The 24,563-nt window shown below is 47.1% G+C and overlaps 1 protein-coding gene across 3 annotated transcripts in view; it reads right to left on the reverse strand.

The window, feature by feature from the left end:
- LYRM4 (LYR motif containing 4) overlaps positions 1 to 24,563 on the reverse strand; it is a 159,349-nt gene that overhangs the window by 117,489 nt on the left and 17,297 nt on the right. For all 3 annotated transcript variants that reach the window (XM_074348046.1, XM_074348047.1, XM_074348048.1), the window contains exon 2: positions 11,961 to 12,081. In XM_074348046.1, the coding sequence (XP_074204147.1) occupies positions 11,961 to 12,081 (121 nt within the window). The remainder of the gene's footprint in view (positions 1 to 11,960; positions 12,082 to 24,563) is intronic.

The raw sequence follows: 24,563 nt of genomic DNA on the forward strand, positions 1-24,563 counted from the left end.
TGCTCCACCATGCAGCCTCTCGCCAGCTCAGAGGACTGGCCTCACCTCTGCCATCTGGATGCACAGACACCGTGTGTAACCCCCCTTCACCTGAGAGGAGGTCAGAGCTGGGAGCCTTCTACATTCATCTCTTCCAAGCCAGACATTCTAGACCCACCCACTGCTTAACACACAATGTGGACTCAGCCCTTTGACACCTGGGTCTCCCTCTCTTTGCGTCTGGTCAAGTTTGTTCCTGAAAGGTGAAGAGTCCAGCCATGGACTCCAGCAGCCCTGGGTTTGACCCAGACTTGCAAGCTTACTGTTTGACTTGAACAAGTTTCCTCTTCTGAAAAATGAGTTGCTAACAGTTCCTTCTCTATCGGAATGTTTGCTCTCCTTTGGTCCAAGGAGTCCCGGCCCAGCACACCACCCTCAGGGGAGACCCATTAGCATCCATTTGGACAGTGACGCTGGACTTTATGGGAATGAACTGCACCGGCCTGGGAAATAGCTTTCTTCTATTTTCACTGGAATGATTTGGCTCTATAACTTAATTTTATATGGTGACACTGACTCAATTCTGCCGCATAGGAAAAAAAAAATCCTCATAAAGACAATTTATAGCACATCAAAATATTGACAGAACCTTAAGCCCTAATGTCTGAAGGTATCTGTGGCCATGATTTACGACAGAAGCTCCACTGTTATAACCTGGAAGTATTGATAAACGCAGACGTTATTGATGTCAATTAAGGAAGCACAAGATTGATGAGCCTCCAAGGTGCAAAGACACAGGCAGCTAGAGTCACGCCAGGCGAGTCACATCTCACCAGCACAGCGCCGAGGGAAACCAGGCTGCCAGGAAACAAAGGGCGCTTCCGCATTCAAAGGGAGACTATTTAAACAGATGGGCATCTGGTCAGGAATATCTAACAGAACCTCAGGTAAAGTCCTACAGAAAAAAGATGCCAACTGCTGTTTCATGAGAAGGTAGGCAAGGGACGTATCCGGGAGGAGCCAGAGGACAGACGCACTGACTTAGCTCAAGGGTGGGCCAGCGCCGGCTGGGCTGGGCCTGACTGTGTAAGTGAGCAGTGTACGCCAAGCCAGAGCCCTCAGGGAGAGGCAAGTTTTAGGGCAGTATGAGATTTGCAAATGTTAGCCACCATATATATAAAAACTGATTAAAAAACCCAAATTTCTTCTGTATAGCACAGAAACTATGTTCAATATCTTGTAATAACCTTTAGTAGAAAAGAATATGAAAATGAATATATGTATGTATATGTATGACTGGGGCATTATGCTGTGCACCAGAAATTGACACATTGTAACTAACTATAGTTCAATCAAAAAAAATTAAAATTTAAAAAATAGAATATATTTTAACACTCCCAGGTATCCTGTTTTGCAGGACCTGAGAGAGTCTTGGGTTTATTCTCAGTGGATGACATAAACAATCAAGGTTTCGTTCTCTCTGCACAGGGCAGAGAGAGCACCTGAGCCTGAGCTTACTGAGAGAATGGAGGCACTGGGAACCGGTGAGGAAAATCAGTTTAAGAGGAAGAGAGAACTAGTCAAGGTTTGGTCGTGATGGGTTTTAAGTGCTGGTAAGACACCAAATGCAAACACCTACTAGGCACAGAGGCCAAGAGTCTGAAGGAGAAGGGAGGACCAAATACAAAGTCTCAAGGAGGAGGTAGGGTGGACCGCCTCCGAGAAAGAATCAGGATATAAAAGAGACTGACTTAGTGGTAAGGAGGGCTATGCTTCTGAGACAGCAGTTGCATTTTTTGAAGGGAAAAAGAGTTAGAAAAAAGCAATAAACCGTCACCAACGGTGCAAGGACACGACGGGGCCCTAGTAAGGGAACACACCACCCTCGACCATCTGGGAAGCTCGTTCTCTTCAGCCCAAGCCTGGGAGGCCACGAGGAGCACCGAACGACAGGGATTCTCACCCCGAGCTTTGGATCATCTGAATCACGCCTGGCTACTCAAATCACACCACAACACCAAACCCACCTCTTCTAAGCACCATAGAGTCAGTGAGGGCTTAAACTGTCCTCAATCCACTGAGAACTGGAGTTCAGTTAGAGAGGACTGGCCTGAGGTTCATGTGCACGAAATTAATAAATGAAAAATGTTAAAAGTCTTAACCTTCCTTAGAATATTCCAAAAGCAACTAGGTCAAAGTTAGCCTTGCAACTGAAATCTAGTTGTTTTTATATACAAAAGATACACAGTATAGCACTTCCCACCCACTGGGCTAGCCATCATCAAAACAGCAAATAAGAACAAGTGTTTATAAGAATGTGACAAAATTAGAAGCTTCTACGCTGCTGGTGGTGATCAACAATGGGGCAGCCCCACTGGAAAACAGGTAAACATCCGGTTCCTCAAAAAGTTGAACACAGAGGTACCCTCTGGCTCAGGAGTCCACTCCTAGGCATACACTCAAGAGAAATGAAAACATTTATGTCCACATAAAAACGTGTACATGAACGTTCATAGCAGCATCACTCATAACAGCAAAAAATTGGAAACAACCCAAATGTTCATCTGATGAACGGATAAATACAGTATGTATATCCATACAACAGGGTATCATTTGGCATTGAAAAGAATGGAGTGTCAGTACGTGCTACAACATGAATGAAACCTGCAAACATTACGCTAAATGAAGGAAGGCAGTCCCAGTCACACATTCCACTTATGTGAGTGTCCGAGTAGGTAGATCCAGAGACAAAAAGGAGACTGGGGGTGCCAAGGGGTAGGGGGAGTGGGTTGGGAGAAGTGGTAACAATTATGCAGGCTGAATTTCCCTTTTGCCCCCAGTTCTTTTTGGCGGATATACTTTCATTGGCACGTGAAAAATACTTCATAAAGAGACTGCCTCTTGGAATTCAGCCTTCGTGGTTCTACTCGAGCCACTGAGAAGTGTTTGGGAGGGTCTGGTCTGTGTCACAACGAGTTGCACAGGCCAAAAGCAAAGGCTTTGGGTTCAGCACGGGGTGGCTGGACAACAGAGCTGCCCGGGAGTGGACCAGCTATCGCCCCTCCTGCCATCCGGGGTCTGAAGCCAAACTGGACCCGACCCCGCTGTTCTGGTGCCAGAGATTTTTGTCTCCCATGGGCCGGACACTGCGCTGTGTGCTTTGCACACTTTCGCTTGGTCTTCTCACCCCAAACAGAGGGGGACACTTGCGCCTATTTGACAGCACAGTTCATAAGCTGAGGAGGCGGCCACCAGGACCTGACAGCTCTCCCGCCTCGCATATCCCCCAGGGCAGGGTGAGAAAGAACGAGGGAGAGTTCAACAGCCTCCGTCTCCAACTGCCTCTTGCCTTCAGCATCTTCTGGGGGAGCCAGCACATTCACTTCCAGAAGGGGCTCCCGGCCGCCTCCTGCTAAGGGACCTTGGCTGGGGGGCTGGTCAGCGAGGGCTCTGTCCTCATGGGTGAGTGGTGCCCGCACAGCCGTGCTCCCTCCCTCTGTACCCGAGAGGCTAAGAGGTTCCGGGGTGGGGGTCCTGACCACCCCAGGACTTCTCAGAGAGGCTGGGCCTGCTGCTCATGCTGCTGGGCAGGGGCAGAGGCCGGGCAGGAATCAGGCCTCCTGAGTCAGCTTAAAACTCTGCCTTCCGTTTCTGCCTCCCAGCTCTCTGGTCTTGGCTAAGCATCCACGGAGCACTGACTACTCCGCAGGCCCCAGGGGCACCGTGGTGAACACAAGGCCACTGCTGGCCTGCAGACCGGAAGGGCCGGCCCTCGAGCATCCTGCCCTCCCCCAACGAGGCTGAGCTGCCTCCAGCCACGAAGCCACCATGAGGCTGCAGAGGCCAGAAGTGAAGATGCCTGTGAGGCACAGACACACACCGCGAGGGGCCACGCCGCTTCCGAACTGCCTTCCTGACTTCACTCCATGGCCCAGGACCGAAAAAGGGCGGTCACTGTCCTGAAGGAAAAAAATGGGCTCCGCTTGAAAAATATTTCCAGTAAGAAAAACACTTAATATTATGAAAAACAAGGACAGCTATTCAGCCAGCTGCACACTTTAAATAAGAGCTGAGAGTCACTGAGAAAACAAAGCGCTCAGTTTGGCCTGGCTAAGACAGAACCTAGCTCAAAGCAAGAGGAAAATTTACTTCTGCTCTTTCTTCCAGTCCCCCTTTCCTCACCCTACTCCATGGGAGGTCTGCTAAGTCCTAGTAAAGCAAACCTCACTGGTAACGAGGCATCCACGACCTGCCACCTGCGTGAAAGGGCGGCTTCTGTCACAGTTCACAGGTCCTCCGAAGCCGCCGTGATCCACGCCACAGCCCTGCCATCGCTGGGTGTTAAAGGCTTTTACAAAGTGTAGCTGAGGGCTTTTCTGGAATTGGCCCCGGCTGAGGCTGACAGCGGAGAGCCAGCATTACATAATTCAGTGTTACGTAACCCAGTCACTCCCCAGGCTCAACAAAACATACTGTCTGTGCGAGCCCGGCAGACACGCTTTTCTTTTCCAGTCATTTCAGTAAATACAGAGGGTCAGTGACACAGCTCACCCTTGGTCAAAACCCAACATTCAGAGGTATGCTTCTGGGATCTAACAATCATTATCAATTATTTTCAGCATCAGATAATGCCAGGTGTGAGAGGGGCCTCAGAGAGCCATGGGGCGCCCCCTCCCATCCACAGAGGAAGCTGGCGTACGTGACCGCCTGCCAGTGCTCAGCGACAGGGTGTGCGCCGGGCTCCTGCGGCGCGCCCACGGCTGCGCGGCGGATCTGGACTGCACTCATCAGCTGGATCGAGGAACCTGATGAAAGAAGCCCCAGATCCAACCTCAACCAGGCAGGTAAACAGCTTTGCTAAATGTAGCAGACTCACAAAAAGAATTCTTGCGCTATTAGGCTCTTGGAAAGCAACACACCCAATTCCTTACTTTTTACGGATGCAGCCTGTCGGGTCATGGACGAAATTTCTGAGGATGCTATCTTGAATATATGATGGACTGTGATGGGGAGTCCATGTGACCTCAGGTTGGCGCTGCGTTTACATTAAGGAGGTAAGACTGGGGAGTGGGGAGAGAAGTACTTGTTAGGCTGTGTGACGCGGAAAGGCCTGAAGAAAAGGAGTATGTGGAAACTACTGATTTAATTGTGCACCGGCACGACTTAATAAGGCTAAGATTGTTACAGTACCACATCTTTGAGAATTTTTAGGGCCTTTTGATTATTTATAACCAACCAATCGATGAAATGACAGCCTTAATTATCAGACTGGGAAAGAGAGAACATTTCTGACACATCATTTGGCTCTGGTATTTCAACAACGGAGCAAGTACTACAGTAGCCTTAACTTATGAATGGCATTCCTTCGGCTTCAGCAGACAAACCGAATGATGACAATGTTTGAAGAGAGACTGAATATCATGACCAAGGATACAGTTACCAAATAAGGCTTAGGATTTAAATTTAGGTGTTTCTTGCTCAAAGCCTCTTCTCTTCCCTACCGCTCCTCTACTCCCTAGTACACCTCTGAATAAAACCAGAGCAGTTTTTCAGACACACAGATCAGGAAAAACCTTTCCGACGGGCCACACGGTGACACCGCCCTTCATGTATGTGCAGGAAGAACCCGTCAAATTTGAAAAGCTCCAACAGCAGAGATCCAGGGCTCAGGAACAGAGTGCGAGTTCTCACACACACCGGGGCTGGGGCTCAGCACCTCCCCGCCCCCTCTGAGGACCTGGGACAGAAACACAAACAGACATAAACGGGGGACCCCTTCTGCTGCCCCTCCCAGAAGACGTGGCCTGTTTCTCTGTCAGCCTGGGAGGAGGCCTTTCTGCACAAGCAGAGCTGGAACGGACTCTGATTACTGGGAAGGACACGCGGGCGGGTGGCAGGGAAAGGTCTCCAGCGACGGGCACTGCCAGGACCGCCTGGTGGTGGGAGCACGGTCAGCACTGCGGCCTCAGATCCACAGGGAAACCGGAGCCAGCACTTCTTAAATAAGGTGACTGAACTCGACCATTTTCAGACTGTGGCCTTTGTAGTTTGTTTTCCTTTGAAGGCAGAGAGGGTGAGAGAATTTCTGAGGAATGATAACGGAGCCCAGGTCCTGGGGGTAAACTATTTACGAGCCTACAGAGGGGACCCACGACCTTCTAATGAGTCTGAAATGACAACTAGGAAGAGGAACACACATTGCGCCCTCTTCTCTCATCACCAGCATGTGACCTTTGGTGGAGATAAGGCCACGGGGTGGGACCCCTTCTCTGAGAACTGGCTAAAGAGCGGGAACAGGTGTGGGCCCATCGTCCTCCCAGATGTGCGTCCTTGAGAGAACTATTCAAACACGCCGGGTCTGAATCTCCTCATCTAACCGTGAGGACAAAAGCGCCCTCCTCACAAGGCTGCTGGGAGAAGCTGCTGGGAGAGAAGGCGTTCAAAGCGCTCGTGCAGGACACAGTGCCGGTGCGCAGAGAGGGCGCGACAACCAACACTGATGACCAGCTCCCCACCCCCCACCATCATAAAATCACCCCTTGACCGCCGTGGTGAATAAGGCAAACACGCACCCTGCCCAAGACCACACAGTAAGCTCCCGTGGCAGCGGAGATCAGGACGGCTCTCGAGCTGGCGACGTCACTGGACTCAGCTGTTCATGTCTGCTCCCACTTCAGGTGCTTCACAAAGGAAGAGCTCTTCAAGGAATTCAAGACAGAACAGCTCTGGGAGACTGCACTAGTAGACTGATCTCCTAGACTAGATGTGAGAAGGGCAGACAACACCACAAAAATTCCCAAATGCAACTCAGGAAAAGCTTTCTAGAAGCAGCAATTCTGTGTAAGCTCTTCTGAACACAAGAGCACACAGAAGAACTATTATTGCGTATGAAATGTGCGGAGGGAGACGGGCTTCTTCTGGAAAGGAAGTGGAGTCTTGTTTGGTCATGTCAGTCTTGGGGGATGAAGCAAGGTTACTGGGCGAGCTCCAGCTGAGGGGCGTTCCTTCCATAAGAACGCCAGCTGGGGCATGACCACTGCACCAGACTGGGGGAAATAGTAGGGTTTCTAGAAAAAGCAGAGAGGGAGGAAGTCAGTTTAAATCTTGTATGAAGAAGTCTTTTTAGAGCTGCAGAGGAACTACGTATTGAGCAGGCTGAAAAAGATAACTCACCCGTAGGCCAAGCTATAAACCTAAACCATCCTTCTCCTTGTCCTGCTTTCTTACACTTTCTCAGGAGGCTGGAGAGATTTTTATTGCTGCTGAAAGAATTCATATATCCCAAAGACAGAGGGTTCACTTAGGGGGCAATTCTAGTCATTGCACATAAATGGATGTTGACTTCCCGAGGATGTTTATTCAACTCCAATACAGAGAGCATAAATCTCCTTTGCCTCTGACTGCATTATTCTTATTTTTAAAATATGTAGATTGATCCTTTGATCTAATCTTAGTTAATCTATATAAGCAGAGGGGAAAGTAGGGCTGGGATATGCTTTCAAACTGTACGTTTCTGTTCCATTAAAGGTGGGAACAGATGGGCTCCAGAACGGGGAGCACGGCTTTGTCTCCAAAAGAGTCAGAGTGAGAAGGGACTTCTGTGAGGTTCTGATGGACCGCTTAATTCCATCCCAACTCTGCCTCCAGAAGGCTTATAAAATCAATTCATAATTATACGGCATAGAGCGGGTGCTCGATAAATGGCTAGGGAAAGAAGCTGTAGGTGTGGCACTGCAAAACACACCGTGCGTACGACTTCTCCCACAGATCGTGTTTGACGTCGCTCGGAAGTCAGCCAGGGAGCAAGGAGAAGTCAAATCAAATAAAAACCGGTATTAACATGAAGGTGGAGCCTGGGAAAGCATTTCAGCCCTACTTTCCCCATCAGTCATCACATTATTGCTCTTCAAATCCTATTTCACTTTCTGGGAAAGAAAATGTCCTGCTCAGAGCTATGCTTTAGTTCTGGTGACGTCTCTTCTACCAGAAAGGAAGGCTCATGGCAGAGATGCCAGCAACATTACTAAAAGAGCTGTTCAGTTTTTCCTTTTAGCAGAGAGGTCAGACCAAGAGAAGTTTTCGGAATTTACGACGGCATAAATACATGGCTGGCTTACAGCTTTGCTCACGTACAGCCTAAACTCTGGAGAGTTAAGTTCTTGGTGAAAAACGGTCAAGTCAAGGTGAGCATAGAGTAATTTACTCTGGAATGTATCAGCGGTTTCTGCAGATATTCAAGCAGGGGACAGATGTTTTCGTGAAATGCGGAAGCACAGCATTTCAGAACTGGAAGCAGCCTCAGGAACTACCATACAATCCTTGGATTTTACAGGCAGGAAACCGAAGGCTCATAGTCCAAAGCACTCGTTCAAGTTTCCTGCCTTCAAATACCAGTCAGTGTCTGAAGCATTTAATTTTATTTTTCCTAATTAAGAAAAAAAATTGATGACTAGCTATACAATTCTTTTTGGAGGGGGAGGAAGAAATTTTTTTGTGTGTGTGAAAAACAACTCACAAAAAGTTACCATCTTAACCATTTTTAGGCATATAGTTCTGGAGTGTTAAGTACTTCACAATGTTGTAAGACGGATCTCTAGAACTTTTCACCCTGAAAAACTGAAACTGTACCCACGAGACATGAACTCCCCTCCCCTCTCCCCAACACCTGGCAGCAAACCTACCACTTTCCATCTCTGTGAGTCTGACTCCTTTAGGTACTTGGTGTAGGCGGCGTCATTCGGTACTGGTCCTCTTGTGTCTGGCTTAGTTCACTGAGCATAAAGTCCTCTAGGTCTGTCCATGTTGTAGCACGTGTGAGAATTCCCTTCCTCGTGAGGGCTGAGTAATATCCCATTGTACATAAATGCCACCTTTTGTTTATCCATTCATGTCGGTGGAAATTTGGGATGCCGCCACCTCTTGGATACTGTGAATAACGTCTAATTCTTCTCATGGATTTTAAATGCCCCCAGTGGAGGGACTGACTTTCTTTTACTCCATCAAAACAACTGCCAAGGAGAGAGTCCCTGAAATTGGCAAGACTGTTCTTCAGCTGACAGTGTACGTGAGGACAGGCAGAGCACTGTCACTCCCCCACAAGACCTAAAGATGGGACACTGTCACCTTTCCACGGCTGCCCCGAAGGATGACCTCACTTCAGCTCATCTGACTGCCACGTGGGCGCCAGCACAGCCGCTGCAGGGACTGTAAAGGGGGAGCCTGTCAATGGCCACTAGCTTCTCAGCTCACGACAGGCACATTCGAAAGTTAGCAGGGGACATTTCCTTTGAACGGTCATTTAAACACTAAACCATCAAACAGCAAATGAAAATAAAAAATTTGGTTTCAGAGACTCTCATTTGTTACCACTCTAAATGCCAATAAATTGGACAAACTACTTTGCTTTTAGTATTCTACAAAAATGATAATTAAGTGTAAGCTAAACACTGCAAACGCTTCATCTTACACACACACTCAGGTTAACAAAAAGTCGGCTCCCCGTGATAGCTACCCCTTTGTAGTACCTTTAGGGGTTGTCCATTGTGTGCTCTTAATGGCTTACAACAGCAGCTTCACAGTCCTGGGTCTGACACAGCCACTATTTGAACTGCTTCATTGAGAAAAAAAAAAAAAAAGCAACAGACTAGCTTAGGGACAATCAATGTGGTATGGAATCTTGTCACCACTAAAGAGCTGCTGGTAAAACTGGCACAACTATCACTCTAGCACCTTGCTGTTACCCAGGATTAGAGGATGTAATGCCCAGTTTATCTTCTCACTGTGTAATTACAGCTACAGCAACGATGTATTTCTTCATCCAGATAACTTAGCTACAGGTGACCTTGTTTTGCTGGATGCAGTCCTTTGACACGGGTATACTCCATCACTGGCAGAGTAAACACACATTATTTGGATGTAAATTTAGTGCTCAAAGCATTAGCCTACATAAATCCGTGGCGGGGAACTGTTACCCAGGTTTGCTGCTTTGTGAGAACCAAGAAGAGGATGCACAGTAACGAACACTGACAGCACCACGCAGCTGTAAACCTACCCAAACTTCGCACAGGTATTTCAGTCTTCACCAGGCTTAAAGAAAAAGCTGCTACCCCATTTAAGATTCAGCTGAATATTCCTGAAGTCAGAATCTTAATTCATGTATTCAAGGAGCTCTTCTCACAGTATAGAAACACAGGCCTGAAACTGCTCTGTTCCTGCAGCTGTAGAGTGTTCCGTCCCCACCATCTCTTCCATTTCTCCCTCTCCCCCAGACACGTGGCTGTTAGGCTCGGTATGTAACTCTGTTTCTGAATGATTAGAACTGTATTTCAAAGTGCTTGGGAAGTGTCTTCTCTGATGAACACAATCTCTGGGCGACCCGTGGCTCCAGAGCCTGAGTCTGTTTTGTGTGGATTCACCAGGGATGTTTGATGAGAGCCAGTCTATCCCCTGACCCCCCCCCCTTTTTTTTTAGCATTTCAAACCAAGAAGGGACACAGACAATTACATAACAGGAGAAATGGCGGCACAGATTACTTCCAGGTCCCTTTTCTAAGCTGTTTCTACTCTAAGCAACTTTACACTAAAAGATAAAACCAGTCTGTTTTGGAGGTGCCTGCCAGCGTCTGCATGGGAAAGTGCCAAAGAATTGACTCTTTCTGAGTTTATGCAAAATAAGGACGCAGGCTGCTTGTTTTCCCAAGTCCCAGTGCTAAAGGAGCCCATAAAATTCAACCACTGATGCCTGGAAAATGCCATCATTCTGGAGGTTTTAAAATGGCAACTCATTTATCCGCCACCATCAACACATATATGCAAATGTGCAGACCAGTTTCTTTTTCTAACTATCCTATTATTATCTTTTCATGCTCTTAGTTAAGACCATTTCCTAGGCTTGTCTGAATGTGGTAAAGCTATTCCACTGCTAGATAACTCAAGGAGGCTGACCAGTCTGAAATGTTATTCTGGAAGGGACTGTTTCATGATGTAGGCAAAATAACAAGACTGCCAACCTCGACGTAAAAGGAAAGCTCGTTTTTAATATTACTTCTTTTTTAAATTGTTTGGAGTGAAGCATGAAGAAGGGGTCAGGGGTATAAACGTACATCCGGGACACACAGGTCACACATTCTGACACGACACAGTGACAGCCATGCTGGCGTCTGCCGACGACGCTGAAGGAGCCCTTTCCAGAAGCCTGGCGGACTCAGGACAGCGGCAGGGTTCCCTCCGCGCCTCCCAGCCCTGCTCCAAGTCAGAGAGGAAAATGAATGGAGACAGAAATGGAGCTTATGCTGTGACTGTTGCTAAATCAAAGAAAAACAGTGAAAAGGAAGGTTTTTCAGAGGGTGGAAATCAGCCGACAGCAGGCTCCGCGGCCCGTGGCTCTGCTCAGCTGTGCGGAGCCCGCGCGCCCCACACCGCCCACGAGGCCGCGCCGAGCGCGCGCAGGGGGGCACAAGCCGCGGCGGGCCCGGGGCGCCGGAACCCCAGCAGCGGCGCTCCCCCACCCGCGCCTCAGACACACCTGCCGCGCGGCAACAGAACTCAGGCTCATCACCAAGAACCGCGTCTTCAAGAAAAGGGTAACGTTACCTTGAATTATGATTTGAAAACACCAAGAAAAGTAGAATGTACTTACATTCTTTGACATACGTCCACACGTCAGTGTGTAATCTAACAAGGGACAACAGTTTTTGAAAGTTTTCCATACTTAAAGCATCAACGTCTAGTAAACTGTGGGAACTCGGCCTCCCGGAAGGATGCATTCCCTGGGAATTCTGGAGAGCTGGAATTTCCTTTATGTACTCTTTGATTCAGTAATATAACAGGTCATCTTTCTTTGTCTACTTGAATAAGAGGAAGAGAGTTTCATGTTCCCGTGGTGTAAATCATAAACACCAGAAGCCACGCTGTCCAGTCAAGGGGGACATGTCAAAGCTTACAGCTCTTAATGAAAACAGCGTATCACCGAAGCAGCTTACCTGTCGGCGGATTATCTCAAGGTCTCTTTTGGCTTTATTCACTAGGGCTTGGATTTCTACAGGATCCTTTACATTCTTATTTTCTCTGAAGGCATCTCTTATCCTCCTGATGGCGTAGGTTCTAAACGAATTCAGGGGGAGAAAAAGGTGTCAGTGTCTGAAGCGATGCTGAATAAACTCGAACACGTTTCCTGAGGAATCGACTGTCTGCTACCCCCCTGTGGATAATCAACCCCGCTCCTGGCTCTTGAGACAGGCCCATCCACTACTAGCCTGGGGTGGCCAAGCAAACAGGTCTGGGGAAATAAACCTACTCCCAGCAAGACACACGTAAATGGCAAAGCGCTACTGAAACGCTGCTTAGATTCCTGGTTCTTCAGAGTTACTCTCGGGCTGGTTTCCCCCAGTTACCACGATAACTGCACCGTCAACGCAGAGACAAAGCGACCAGCGGGAGGGCAGCGAAGCACCACACGTGCAGGCACCGAGGCATGACCAAGGCCACATTCGGTCAGGTCTCCCACCAGACCGTCCTCGGCCCCTCTTGTGTAACACGACACGCAGGGATCCCACCACAGATGAGAGTGGAGATCACACCAAGATGCTGCGCCCCATCTTTAAAGTGCACACCTGTGCAGGTGCATAACACCCCCCCCTCCAGCATACAGTACATGTGGTTCAGGATGGCGGCTTATGAGGGTGCCTTCCAAATCAGACGGACCTGGGTTTGAACTCACTTTCCAGGTCCTGCTGTTTGTGAGAACTTGGGTGGCCTTCTTAACACAAGCCTGCTTCCTCCTCTGTCAAACAGGCATCATAACACCCACCTTTCAGGGCTGGGGGAGGAGAAAGCTTCACACGCGCGTCTGGAGTCTGGTGCGGAAGTGGTCTGTCTGGGGAGAAACTCACACCTGACAGCCACGTGCTCTCCTTGCTGATCTTCTAATGCAGTGAGCACGCCCCTCCCTCACGTCACAGACCCCTCCTGCGGCCTGCACCCCCAGGGTCACACACACCTGTGTGAAGTGTGGATAAGCCGACACAGCAGACGGTTCAGAAGTCCGTAACCTACGCACTCCCAGACTCGGAGAGGGGTGGCCTTAAGCCCCACGCCCCCCGCCCCCCGCATCTTCACCAGATTCAAGCAAGGACTAAGGAGACACCGTTCAAGTCAGACACACTGTGGTGATCTGCAGTCTTTTTATGATCTCAGATCGCTCTGCATTTTCCTTTAAATACCAGCTGAAGAATCCATGGGAAACTATTAGGTAGTTCCATTTAGAAACAGGAGAATGGAAAGAGAAGCAAAGAAATGCGGGGAGGAGAGGGCCATTTCCTTGGGAGTTGGGGGAGGCGGGGACATCTCACTGAGAAATCTTACCTTAGGGGGCTAACTCTGCTTTAGATAAGCCTTTCTAAAGTAAAAAGAAAATTTTAATTCGAAATTCAAATATCAGGTCCCTTTGCATTGAAAAGCAAGAGTGAAATGGAATCTTGTAACATGAAGAACCAGAAAGGAGGGAAGAAGACAGCTGGGGCAGCTGCACGTGCAGGATGTAAGCTGTGGGGGAGACCCTCATCCTGACCCCGCGGGGACCAACCGCAGCATCTAGATGTGCAGTATCTACTCAGGGCCACGACGCTTGGACATGAACACATATGCAGATTTACACAGGTTTTCCTCACGTGCAGCTGCTACCCTGACGAGAGCTCAGGCAGCGTCTGACGCACGTCCCTGCACGGCGAGCCCGCTTTTCACGCGGCACAGCATCACAGCTCTTCCTCACACCCACACACTCCTCCAGCAGTCTCTCTTTTCGGTGGTGATGGGAACAGAGAAGGGAACAAAATAACTTAACTCTAATAGTTTGCTCCATTTGTGGAATTGCTTTTCTAACAGGAATTTGCCTCAGGGAATCATCCGTTGTTTTAATTCTTCATTCGGGATGCTGCATGGACTTTTTGGAAAAGTCAAATGGGCCACAGCAGTCATTACTGAATTCCTTTTTCTGAAAGCTAGCAACCAGCCTAGAATAGCTTGGAAAAAAGGAAGTATGTCTTAGACTGCAGAGACCCAAGTTCTCCCAAAGTGCAAGGAAATCAGAAACAGCTGCAGACGCTCGACAGCTCACATCAGCTGAGCTCAAGGTCAGGGTTCCAGATGTTCTGCTGTGCACTCGTCTCCCCAGATGTCCGAAGTCTATGCCTAAATGAATGAAGCACTCCACCTTCCAGGTAAATGAGTCAACAGCAACCAGAAGCTGTCAGTCAGATGCCGGCTGCACCGTGGACGTGAGCGACGCAACGCTCCCCACCTCCCCTGCTTGCTCGTCCTCCTCCTCCACCGTCTAGAACACAAGGTGCTTCCCTTGCCCCAAGAGACGACAGCATCCGGGCGCAGAGCAACAAACTGCTACTGCATGAACAGTTTTCAGTTACATGATGCTTGTTCCAGCTGATCATAATTTTGTGAAGGTCATCACAAATTGGGCTGAATCTGCACATTTTGTAAGAAAGGGCTAACCACCAATGATTTCAGTCCTGCCTGTCCTGGCTTTTACCATTTGCATTTTTTTCACCGCTGCCAAGGTAAACCATTTATCCTCCAACACATTCTTGCTATCAGCCTCTTGACTGTATCACTGAGTAAGAACATTTCAGAGAAAAATGAGCAGGTGCTGCCAGGAGGATGCAGCCAGCTGCTCCCCAAGGCCTCAGATGAGTCAGATGTGTTTGAAATATGACAAAACATTAACACATCAAGGGCAGCAGAACTGCAACAGGTCCCGCCGATGAGAAAAGCCGGCGTCCGCAGAGATAGGCGGCGATGCTGCTCCCACAGCCCCTGCCCACTCTGCCCTCCTGAAGCTCTGCGGTTTTGCAGTGCTTCTGTGTGCGGGAGAGCCGTGCGGCTTCTCTTCTCCACCCCGCCTTTGCCCTCCAGTCCACCAACAGACCTCCAGGGGACACAGCTCTCCTACTGGCTCTCCTCTCACCACTGCAAAGACCAAACTCCTTTGCGAGATTCTTCCAGCCATTCCGGTGCCCCTGGTGCAAAGCAGGAAAGCTCCGTGGTACCTGAGGTCCTCCTTCACCTTCCTTCTTCCCAGAACCACTGTCAGCCAAATGCAGGCCGGAAAGGTCACAGCCGCCCAGCACCTGGAGGCTCACGTGGGCTCTGCTGTGCACAAGGCGTGACCCCGACACCGGCTGAGGTGATACCCCTCACTGCTGCCATCCTTCATCACCACCCCACGTGCTGGTTCCTCTGCTTACACATCCTCTAAAACACCTGTGCTTCCTCCTCCTTCCCCCCATCCCAAGTCAAGTGTCCCAACAGCAAAACACTCAGCCTGCTCTGCTGGCCTTTTAGGGCCACCTCCTTCAACTGCTGGGAAGGATGTCCTCCGTCTACTCAGAGCTGCCTGACCCGGAAGACGTGCTTCCTTTGCAGCCTTTAGGAGGAAGCTGCCTCGTTCTGCCTCCAGGTTTCTCAGGGCCGAGGGGAGCGTGTCCTGGGGTCCTGTTCTGCACCATCTGTTCACCCTTACGCATCTTTGAGGCCCTGCGACCTAATGGAACCATGTCACGTGCCTCCAAGACCCTGCTCACTTCTTGCGGTCAAGTCTCAAGATTCATCAAGCCTTAACATATAAAGGGCACTCTGCACACAAGGCCACCACCTTTAGGTAACAACAAATTATCATAATTTTTAGTAAAATAAGATCTTTGAAGTCCATAATTTTTATAATGAGGTGATGACCATGTTTGCAAACTTTTGCTGCGGTATCCACATTTGCTTCAGGGGTGCCGAGTTCTGCAGCTGGCTGGTTTCTCCTTATTCTTTAGATCTCCTAACCACTTCTTCCTCATCTTCCTCGTGGGCTTGTCTTACTCTGCCACCTCTTATCGCTTATGTTCTCTCGGGCTCCTTATCGGACCTCTTTCCTTTTTAATAAAGTGTCCCCCAATAACTGCATCTGGCTCAAGGTTTCAACTATGATATACATACAGACAGACACACAAACACACACACACACACACACACACACACACACACACACACATATATGCCATTGGCTCCCAAACCTTTCTCTAGCTCTCACCTCCTTTCTGAGTTCCGAATCCATATAACCCAACTGCCTTTCAGACTTGCCAACAAAAGGCACCCCATGTACCCACTACAGATTCTCCCGCCAAACACTTTCAAATCTGAAGTTACCATCTCTCCTTCCCTTCCCCTCCACGGCCAGTACTTTCTTCCCAGGTAGGAGCCTCCTCAGACAGCCAACTGCCAGACACAGGGGGATTCATCCCAAATTCTGTCCTTTCCTGTAATTCCTTCTATTCAAACAAGCACAAAGTCTTAGTCTTTCAACCTTCCACGTCCTTCTGAATCATCTTCCGCTTTTTCAAACCCTCAGCCCCAATCTTGTCCAGGGTCTTATCTCAGACTAACGCAAGAGCCTTGGGCCCGTGGTGGGTGTTGGCGTGCAGTGTATAATAAAGTGGATAGGAACACCAAAGGAGAAGCAGCTCAAGGACCACTTGAAGGTCAGAAGGACTCTGGGTAGACGGAGTGAGGAACAGCAGAGAGCTTCCTTCTTAGGAAGGTAAGCTCCCACTAGAATGGAAGCCCAGCACTGGAAGGGCTTCCACCTTTCCAGTTTGCCACTGGATCTGAAGTGCCTGGCTCACAGAGGAGCTCAACAAACACTTTCTGACTAAATGAATTTATCAAAATACACCAGAGACCTTCCAGAAAAGGAAAACATAACAGAGTGAGACACTGAGAAAGACATAGAATGGAAAGGGTTTGCAGCACAAAGACTGAATTAACCTCCAAAAGGGAATGACTACAAATTCACAGTAAGAATTCACTGAAGAAATATGCATGGAGTATCGGTCACCTAAGCACAGTGCAAGGTGGAGGTCCGCAAGGTGACTGGCCTTGGGGGCCGCTGGAGGACGAAGCTGCACCTGAAGAGGCGGGAGGGGAAGCAGAAGACCAATGAGAAGGGAATGGAGTGAGGAGGTAAAGTTACTGTCCGAACACCCACTCTGGAAACCAAAGCATCTCAGTTTTGGGGGCGGCGGTACATAAAACCTATTACATGCTTCCCTGCTGAAAATTCCTAGTGGTTTTCTGTTATCTTCAGGATAAGGTCAAAGGCATCAGCATGGATGGTTGGTTACTCCTGTTCATCATCCCACCCAGTCAAGCACCACTTCCAGCAGGAACTACCAGCTCCAGCCCTGCGGGCAGACTTGGGAGTTCTCCTACAGGCAGGCCTGCTATTTCTCCACACGTGGGGGTCCTTCTCCAGCCTGGTTTCCTGGGTAACTCCTACTCGTCCTTAAAGCCCCAACCCAGTTAGAAACAAATATGACAAAAGATTAATATCCTTAGCATATAAAGCAGGCAGAAGGACACAAGGACCACAGCAAACAGATGAGCAAGAGGCAGGGGCCAATAATGACAAGCGAGCACAGAGTGCCCACATGTGGAAAGACAGGTGGTATAAATGTACGACTGTTCAGCCTCAGTCATAGTCCAAGAAGTGTGTACGTAACCAGGTATAATTTTCTGTCCATCAAATTAGTAGGGTTTCTAAAAAGTAAAGGGCACGAACAGCCTGCTGGTGGGATAGAAAATGTACTTTCTGTGGGGAAAGTACCATCATAATGTATAATAATGTTCACAATCTTTCATTCACTAATTCTATTTAGTGACCCTATAAGAACAACCTAAAATATGTACTTAGATGTATTCAGAAAGATATTCGTTACAGATTGTTTATAAGCATTAAAAATAGAACCTTAAATGCTCAACAATGGAGGAGTGGCTAAGTAAATTACGACATTATGCAGCTTTTAAGAGAGATGCTTCAAAAACCTCAGAGGTCGCAGGTCCTAAAGTCAGAGGTATAGACTGCAAGGAGAACTACCGGTCTCCTTCCCGCTCCAGACCCTCTGCTCTCTCGATCCAGCCGCAGTTGGCACTTCCCTGGGTAGCCTCCCAGAGATACAAGGTTCACATTAAAATGTTATGCACGTACTTCTCAAGTCCCGAGTTCTGAACACACTGTGCACCTCTGAGTCTTGAATTAAAATACAGCTGAGCAGTCATTTCCCGTCAGTACAAATGACCTGACCCACGGCTGTGTGGTGTCCCACCAAACGCACAAATTAGAGTCCTTTCAGTGGGTCCCTTATTAGTGGGTATTTAGGTTGTTTCCAATCTTGCTGTTACAACCAATATCCTTGTTTACCGTAGCCTCACGTGCATGTGTGTCCGTGGGATCAGTGCGTAGAAGCAGAACTGGTGGGGCAAAGGATATGTGTACTTGTGCTTTTGGTAAAATACTGCCTGAGTTCTCTCTGCAGAGGGACCAGTCTACACTTCCACCAGCAACATATAAGTTGCTTGTGTTCAACACCACTGCTAACACGTGTCATCAAACTTCCTGGTCTTTGCAAAACTGACAGATGCAAAACAGCCTCTCATTTCACTTTTTTTTTTTTTACATTTTTAAATTCAGTAATAGTCATTTTACAATGTTGTATCAAATTCTAGTGTAGAGCACAATTTTTCAGTTATACATGAACATATATATATTCATTGTCACATTTTTTTTTTTGCTATGAGCTACCACAAGATCTTGTATATATTTCCCTGTGCTATATACAGTATAATCTTGTTTATCTATTCTGCATTTTAAACTCCCAGTCTGTCCTTTCCCACCCCCCGGGGCCCCCTTGGCAACCACAAGTTTGTATTCTAAGTCTATGAGTCTGTTTCTGTTTTGTATTTATTTATTTATTTATTTTAGATTCTTCATATGAGCGATCTCATATGGTATTTTTCTTTCTCTTTCTGGCTTACTTCACTTAGAATGACATTCTCCAGGAACATCCATGTTGCTGCAAATGGCGTTGTTGTCGGTTTTTGTGGCTGAATAGTAATCCATTGTATAAATACACCACATCATCTTTATTCAGTCATCTGTTGATGGACATTTAGGATGTTTCCATGTCTTGGCTATTGTAAATAGTGCGGCTATGAACATTGGGGTGCAGGTGTCATTTTGAAGTAGGGTTCCTTCTGGATATATGCCCAGGAGCGGGATTCCTGGGTCATATGGTAAGTCTATTCCTAGTCTTTTGAGGAATCTCTATACTGCTTTCCACAGTGGCTTTCCTTGCTTCCCTCTCCCACACTTAATGATTTAGATGTCTTCTTTTACAATTTTGTGTTTATTCTTTTTGTAATTTATGAGTTATCTCCTTTCCAGTTATGAGTTTCTCATTTTTGTAGCATCCTGCTTCTTTTCTATTTAGAGTAGACCTGTCAATATATCTTTTAGCATGGGTTCAGTGTTGCTAAACTCTTTTAGTTTTTGCTTGTCTGTGAAGTTCTTTATCTCTCCTTCTATTCTAAAGGATAGCCTTACTGGATAGAGTATCCTAGGCTGTATCTTTTTTTTCATTCAGGACTTTGAATATATCTTGCCACTCCCTTCTGGCCTGTAGTGTTTGTGTAGAGAAATCAGCTGAGAGCGTTATGGGGGTTCCCTTGTAACTCACTCTTTGTTTTTCTCTTGCTGTCTTTAGGATCATTTCTTTATCCTTGACTCTGGCCATCTTGATTATGATATGTCTTGGTGTGGGTCTGTTTGGGTTCTTCCTGTTTGGGACCCTCTGAGCCTCCTGTACTTGGATATCTGATTCCTTTAGGTTTGGGAAGTTTTCAGTCATGATTTCTTCCAATATCTTTTCAGTCCCCTTTGTTCTTTCGTCCCTTTCTAGAACCCCTATTATGCATAGATTGGCACACTTTATATTATCCCATAGGTCCCTTAGATTGTTTTGTTTTTTATTTGTTTTTCTCTCAGCTGTTCTGATTGGGTGCTTTCTGTTGTCCTGTCTTCTAGGTCACTTATTTCGTTCCTCTGCATTATCTAGCCTGCTTTGTACAGCCTTTAAGTCAGCTCTCATCTCAGCAAATGAGTTTACTAATTCTACTTGGTTCTTATTTATAGCTTCTATTTCATTTTTGACATATTTTATATCTCTAAACACTGTTTCTTCTAGTTCCTTCAGTACTTTGATCACTCCTTTTTTGAAATCTTGATCTAGTAGGCCATCAATGTCTATGTCCTTGATCATGCTTTCAGGGGATTTCTCTCGATCTTTTAACTGGGAGTGGTTCCTCTGCTCCTTCATCTTGCTCATATCTCTCTGGCACTGTGGCTTAAGGAGTATCAGTTATCTAGTTCTCCTGGAGATGGTGTGCTCTTAATGATTTTATCAAGGTCTTTGTGTCTTCACCCTATTTCGCAAACTCAGCTTGCTGTTTCCAGAGGCCCTCCATTGGCGCCCTCGTCTGTGCTGCTCCCAGTGGCTGTTGGCTAGCAGATGGCGCCCCCTCCCAACACTGGGTCAGGTGCTGAGCTCTTACTGGGTGGGTCACTCCCCCTCCTGATGCTGCAGTCAGATGCTGCGCTCTGGCAAGGCAGGTGGGCGGATCGAGCCCCGTCTCAGCACTATGTTTGTCTTGGCACCAAGGCAGAAAGATCCTGTCTGCTTCGGTCTGTAAACAAGTCTCAGTCCTGCCCAGGAGGCCGTGGAGCCCCCGTGCAGATTCAGGGCTCGGCCTCGCCCCCGCCCCGGCGCTGCCCACAGGAGGAGATGGCAGCTGTGGCCGCGCCCCGCCTCTCTTCTCGCGAGAAGCGCCAGTAATGGCAGCGCGGGTCTGAGGAGACAAAGGCTATGGCGTCACTCCCCACAGGGCACACCAGCCGTGTTGCTTTGCTTTTTTCGCAATTTATAGGGGACCGAGGTTGTTCTGCTCTGTATCCCTTCCCAGCCACGGCGCGCCGCCCCCTGCAGTCCCCCTGGGCCGCCTCAGTGCAGCCACCCCCGCCCTCCGCCCGGCTCAGGTGGCCTGCGCCGGCCCCAGCTGCCGGCTCGCGTCTCCGGCTGGGTGTCGTGGGGACCCTCTGTGCCCGTTTAACTCAATCTGTCGGTCAGGGGGTGCTCGGGGCAGATCTGAGCCTCGGAGGCTCCCCCTCCGTCCCGCTGGCCTCTCCGTTGGAGGGGGGAGACCCAGTGAACGAGCGCCAGTCCTCCTTTGCTGCTCCCTCCCTGAGGGATCGGTTCCGCACTGTTTTGCCTTTTCTTCTTCTTTTTTCCTTTTCTCCTACCAGATTTTTGGCGTCTTTGTCTTTCGAAGAGGGCGATGTTCTGTTGGAGTTCGGCAGGTGCTCTGGTTGGCTGAGTGGGTCCGCAGATGTCAGTTTTGGTGTATTTGTGGGAGAGGGTGAGCTTCAAGCGTCCTTCTACTCCGCCATCTTGCTTCTCTCCTCTCATTTCACTTTTAATTACAGTTCTCTTGTTATGAGTGCTGCTGACCACCTTTTCACAAGTTTAAAGCCACCTGTGTCTCTGTTAATACCCTCTGCCATTTCTTAATTGAGTGATCTGTCTTTTTGATTGATTTCCCCAAGACCTATTTAAGAAGGTGTTGAGGAAATCATCCCTTTGGGATGAGTTGCAGTGTTCCCCCTGGATTGTCATTTGACTTTATGATGTTTGTGTGTTTTGTCACGTGGAGATGTTCAGTTTTTTTATGCAGTCCAGTGTATCACTTTATGTTATGGCTTCTGGTTATATATCATATGTATGAAAGTCTTCTCTACTGTGAGATCACAAAAAATATTCACCCATATGTATTCCTGAGAACTTCTGTGATTTATCTTTTTATGTTTAGCTCTTTGATCTTTCTGGAATTAATTTTAGTTGAAGGTGTTTAATATGAATTTAACTTTATTCTCTAATGTTGTTTTCTGAAATGAAGGATATAACTATATTCAGGATGATCTCAATTATGTAAAACATAAGCACAGAAAAACTACAAGGAAATAGCATGTTAACAATATGTACTTTTGATTATTGGCATTTATGCTTTCTAAATTATTACAAGTCATTATTAATAATTTTAAAGTGCCCAGTGACACAATAAACTCATTTACTATAATAAAGGAAAACCAACAGCAGGGAAGGTTCCATCTGTGGGAGAAGAGATCAGGGGAGAAAATATACATACAGCCCGGAGAGACGGCCAATAGTGGTTAAATTACAGCAATGCCCTGGGGAGAAAGGAGGGGACGGACTGAGAAATATTTGGTAGCAACAGGTTCTGCAAGTTTATTCTGAGGCAATAATAGGATAACAAGGTAGATATGTCTAGCTGGCTACCAGAAACATGGTTCTGGATTTTCGGTGAGAAGGTCCCAGCTGGCAATAAACCTGACACTCACCGACAAGGGAGAATGAGGCAAAAACATGGGGGTGGATGAGTTTGCTCCGAGGAAAGAAGCAGAAGGGGAGAGAGCTGGCCCGGCAGAGCCCTGGAGCCCTGGAGAGCACAGCCAGTATTTAAGAGCAGGCAGAGGAGCAGAGGCAGGAAAGACAGAAGACGAAGAGGAGGCACACTTTACAAGCAGAGCGGACACAAGAGTGTCACGGGACCCAGAAAGGCTAAGACAGAGGCTGAGAAGAGCCCCACGGAATCGGCAGCTGGAACGCCATTAGCAACTCCGGCAAGATCAACATGGGCATGCACTTCATGACCACAATGCAGTAAATGTATAAAGAAAAAACTCCCAAGTTCTTGGAAATACACTCATAAATGAAAATTGGGCACAGGAAAAAAATTCATTACATAATAAGGAAATATTTTAAAACAATGAAAAAGATAATGCACAAAATCTTTGGAATGCACAAAATCTTGGAACGTAGTCAAAGTCATACTTAGATGAAAATTAATGGCTTCATGGCTTTGTCAGTAATAAAATAAAAGCAGAGTTTAATAAATTAGAAGTACTTCTTAACATTTTAGAAAGGCAATAGTATCCCGAAAGAAAATAAGAAACAAAGTATTTTAAAAATGTGTCAAATTAAAAAAGAAAAAAAAATTAGTGGAATTAGCTAAGACAGTAACTGAGTTTGTTCTTTTACATTATGGCTTCTGGGGTATACATCAAAAAACAAAATTATAAGGAAAATAAGAGTGACAAGGATTGGAAATTTGAGAAGAAGGGTTTAAAACAATTATTTCAGAAACAAAGAGCATACTCCAGAACTTGCCACGCAGTGAGAAGGGCCAGTTGAGGCTGGGAACAATCAGTGTGGCACCTATTTGCCAAATTGGGTGATTTTTCTCCAGCTGTGTTCAGTTGCCCAGGTGTAGTTACGGAAAAGACAGCTGTCAGAGTAAACCCACAGGTGCAGTTTTGACAATGAGTGTAAGAGAAGGGCAAAGAGAAAATTTCCTTTGCACCTTCCCAGGGTGCAAAGGAGGTGGTGCTACAGGAATCCTTCCCTCACGGCCATGAACTTCTGAAAGCCCCACTCCTCAGAACCTGGGCCAACCCCGTACTCTGCCCCCTTTGTGGGACGCGAATCCTAATCTAAATGTCCAGTAAAAACAGTTAAAGAAATTATGGTAAATTAATGGTCTGTATGTATTAAAATAATAAATATGGAAATTATGTGTACACAAGAAAAAGTATATTCAGAACACTATGACCTAAAAACCAATTTCATATAACTGCTAATTTTAGGTACAGTTCTATGCGGATTTTTAAAAAGTTACAGTCTCTTAAAAGAAAACAAACTAATAAAACAATGGAAAGAAAGAAAAGTAGCGCCATCTTGCAGTGGACGCTCCACTCAGGCCCCAGAGGAAGCGCCTGGTGCTTACACACATTTAAGACTTTTAGCCTAGAATTCATCACAATTAAACTTCTAATTACCACTTGGATCTATCCTCATTGCCACTGACATTTTGTTGCAAACAAGATTTTTCAAAATGTAAACCAATTTATCAAAGTAAAGGCCACCAACAAAGCGCTGTCCGGCTCTGCGGCGGTGAGACGCACGGGCCAAGCGGTAGTCAGCTCCCGGCTCCTGTGTCTTGGTCTTCGTTCCGTGGCTGTTCAGACGCCGCCGTGCCCTGCATAGCCTCTTCTTATGGAATTGGCCACGTTTCTTTTAAAGTATCACCGTGACATACAGGCTCCATGCTCAGGGAAGGGATTTTCTGGCTCCTCCCCCCACCCCGCCCCCATCTACCAGAAATGAGCTTGATCTAGTACCAAAAAGCAAGTTCAAGCTTTCATCAGGTAATAAGGGTTAGAAGTTACACTATAGAACATAATTCTTAAAATTTTATTTTAAAATTATAGTGTGAACCTTGCCAATGAAGACATGACTTTTACTTCATTTTGTTCCTTTGGGGAGGAAGTAATTAGGTTTATTTATTTATTATTGTTTTTTAATTTAACAGAGGTACTGGGGACTGAACCCATGACCACGTGCATGCTAAGCACACGCTCTACCACTGAGCTATACTCTCCCCGTTATGACCTTTAAAAATGCTTTAAATTTTAAGGAGAATATCTATGGTACAGCAGTCAATTAATTCTGGACTTTCCACATTATGGGGGAAAATAAAACATGAACAATAGACAATCCTCTTGGTTATTAAACTCAAATGTCTTCATTAAAACTTCCTATCAGTGCTGCTAAAAAGAAGCC

Source organism: Camelus bactrianus, chromosome 20 (assembly GCF_048773025.1).
Source record: "Camelus bactrianus isolate YW-2024 breed Bactrian camel chromosome 20, ASM4877302v1, whole genome shotgun sequence".
Taxonomy (NCBI): Eukaryota; Metazoa; Chordata; class Mammalia; order Artiodactyla; family Camelidae; genus Camelus; species Camelus bactrianus.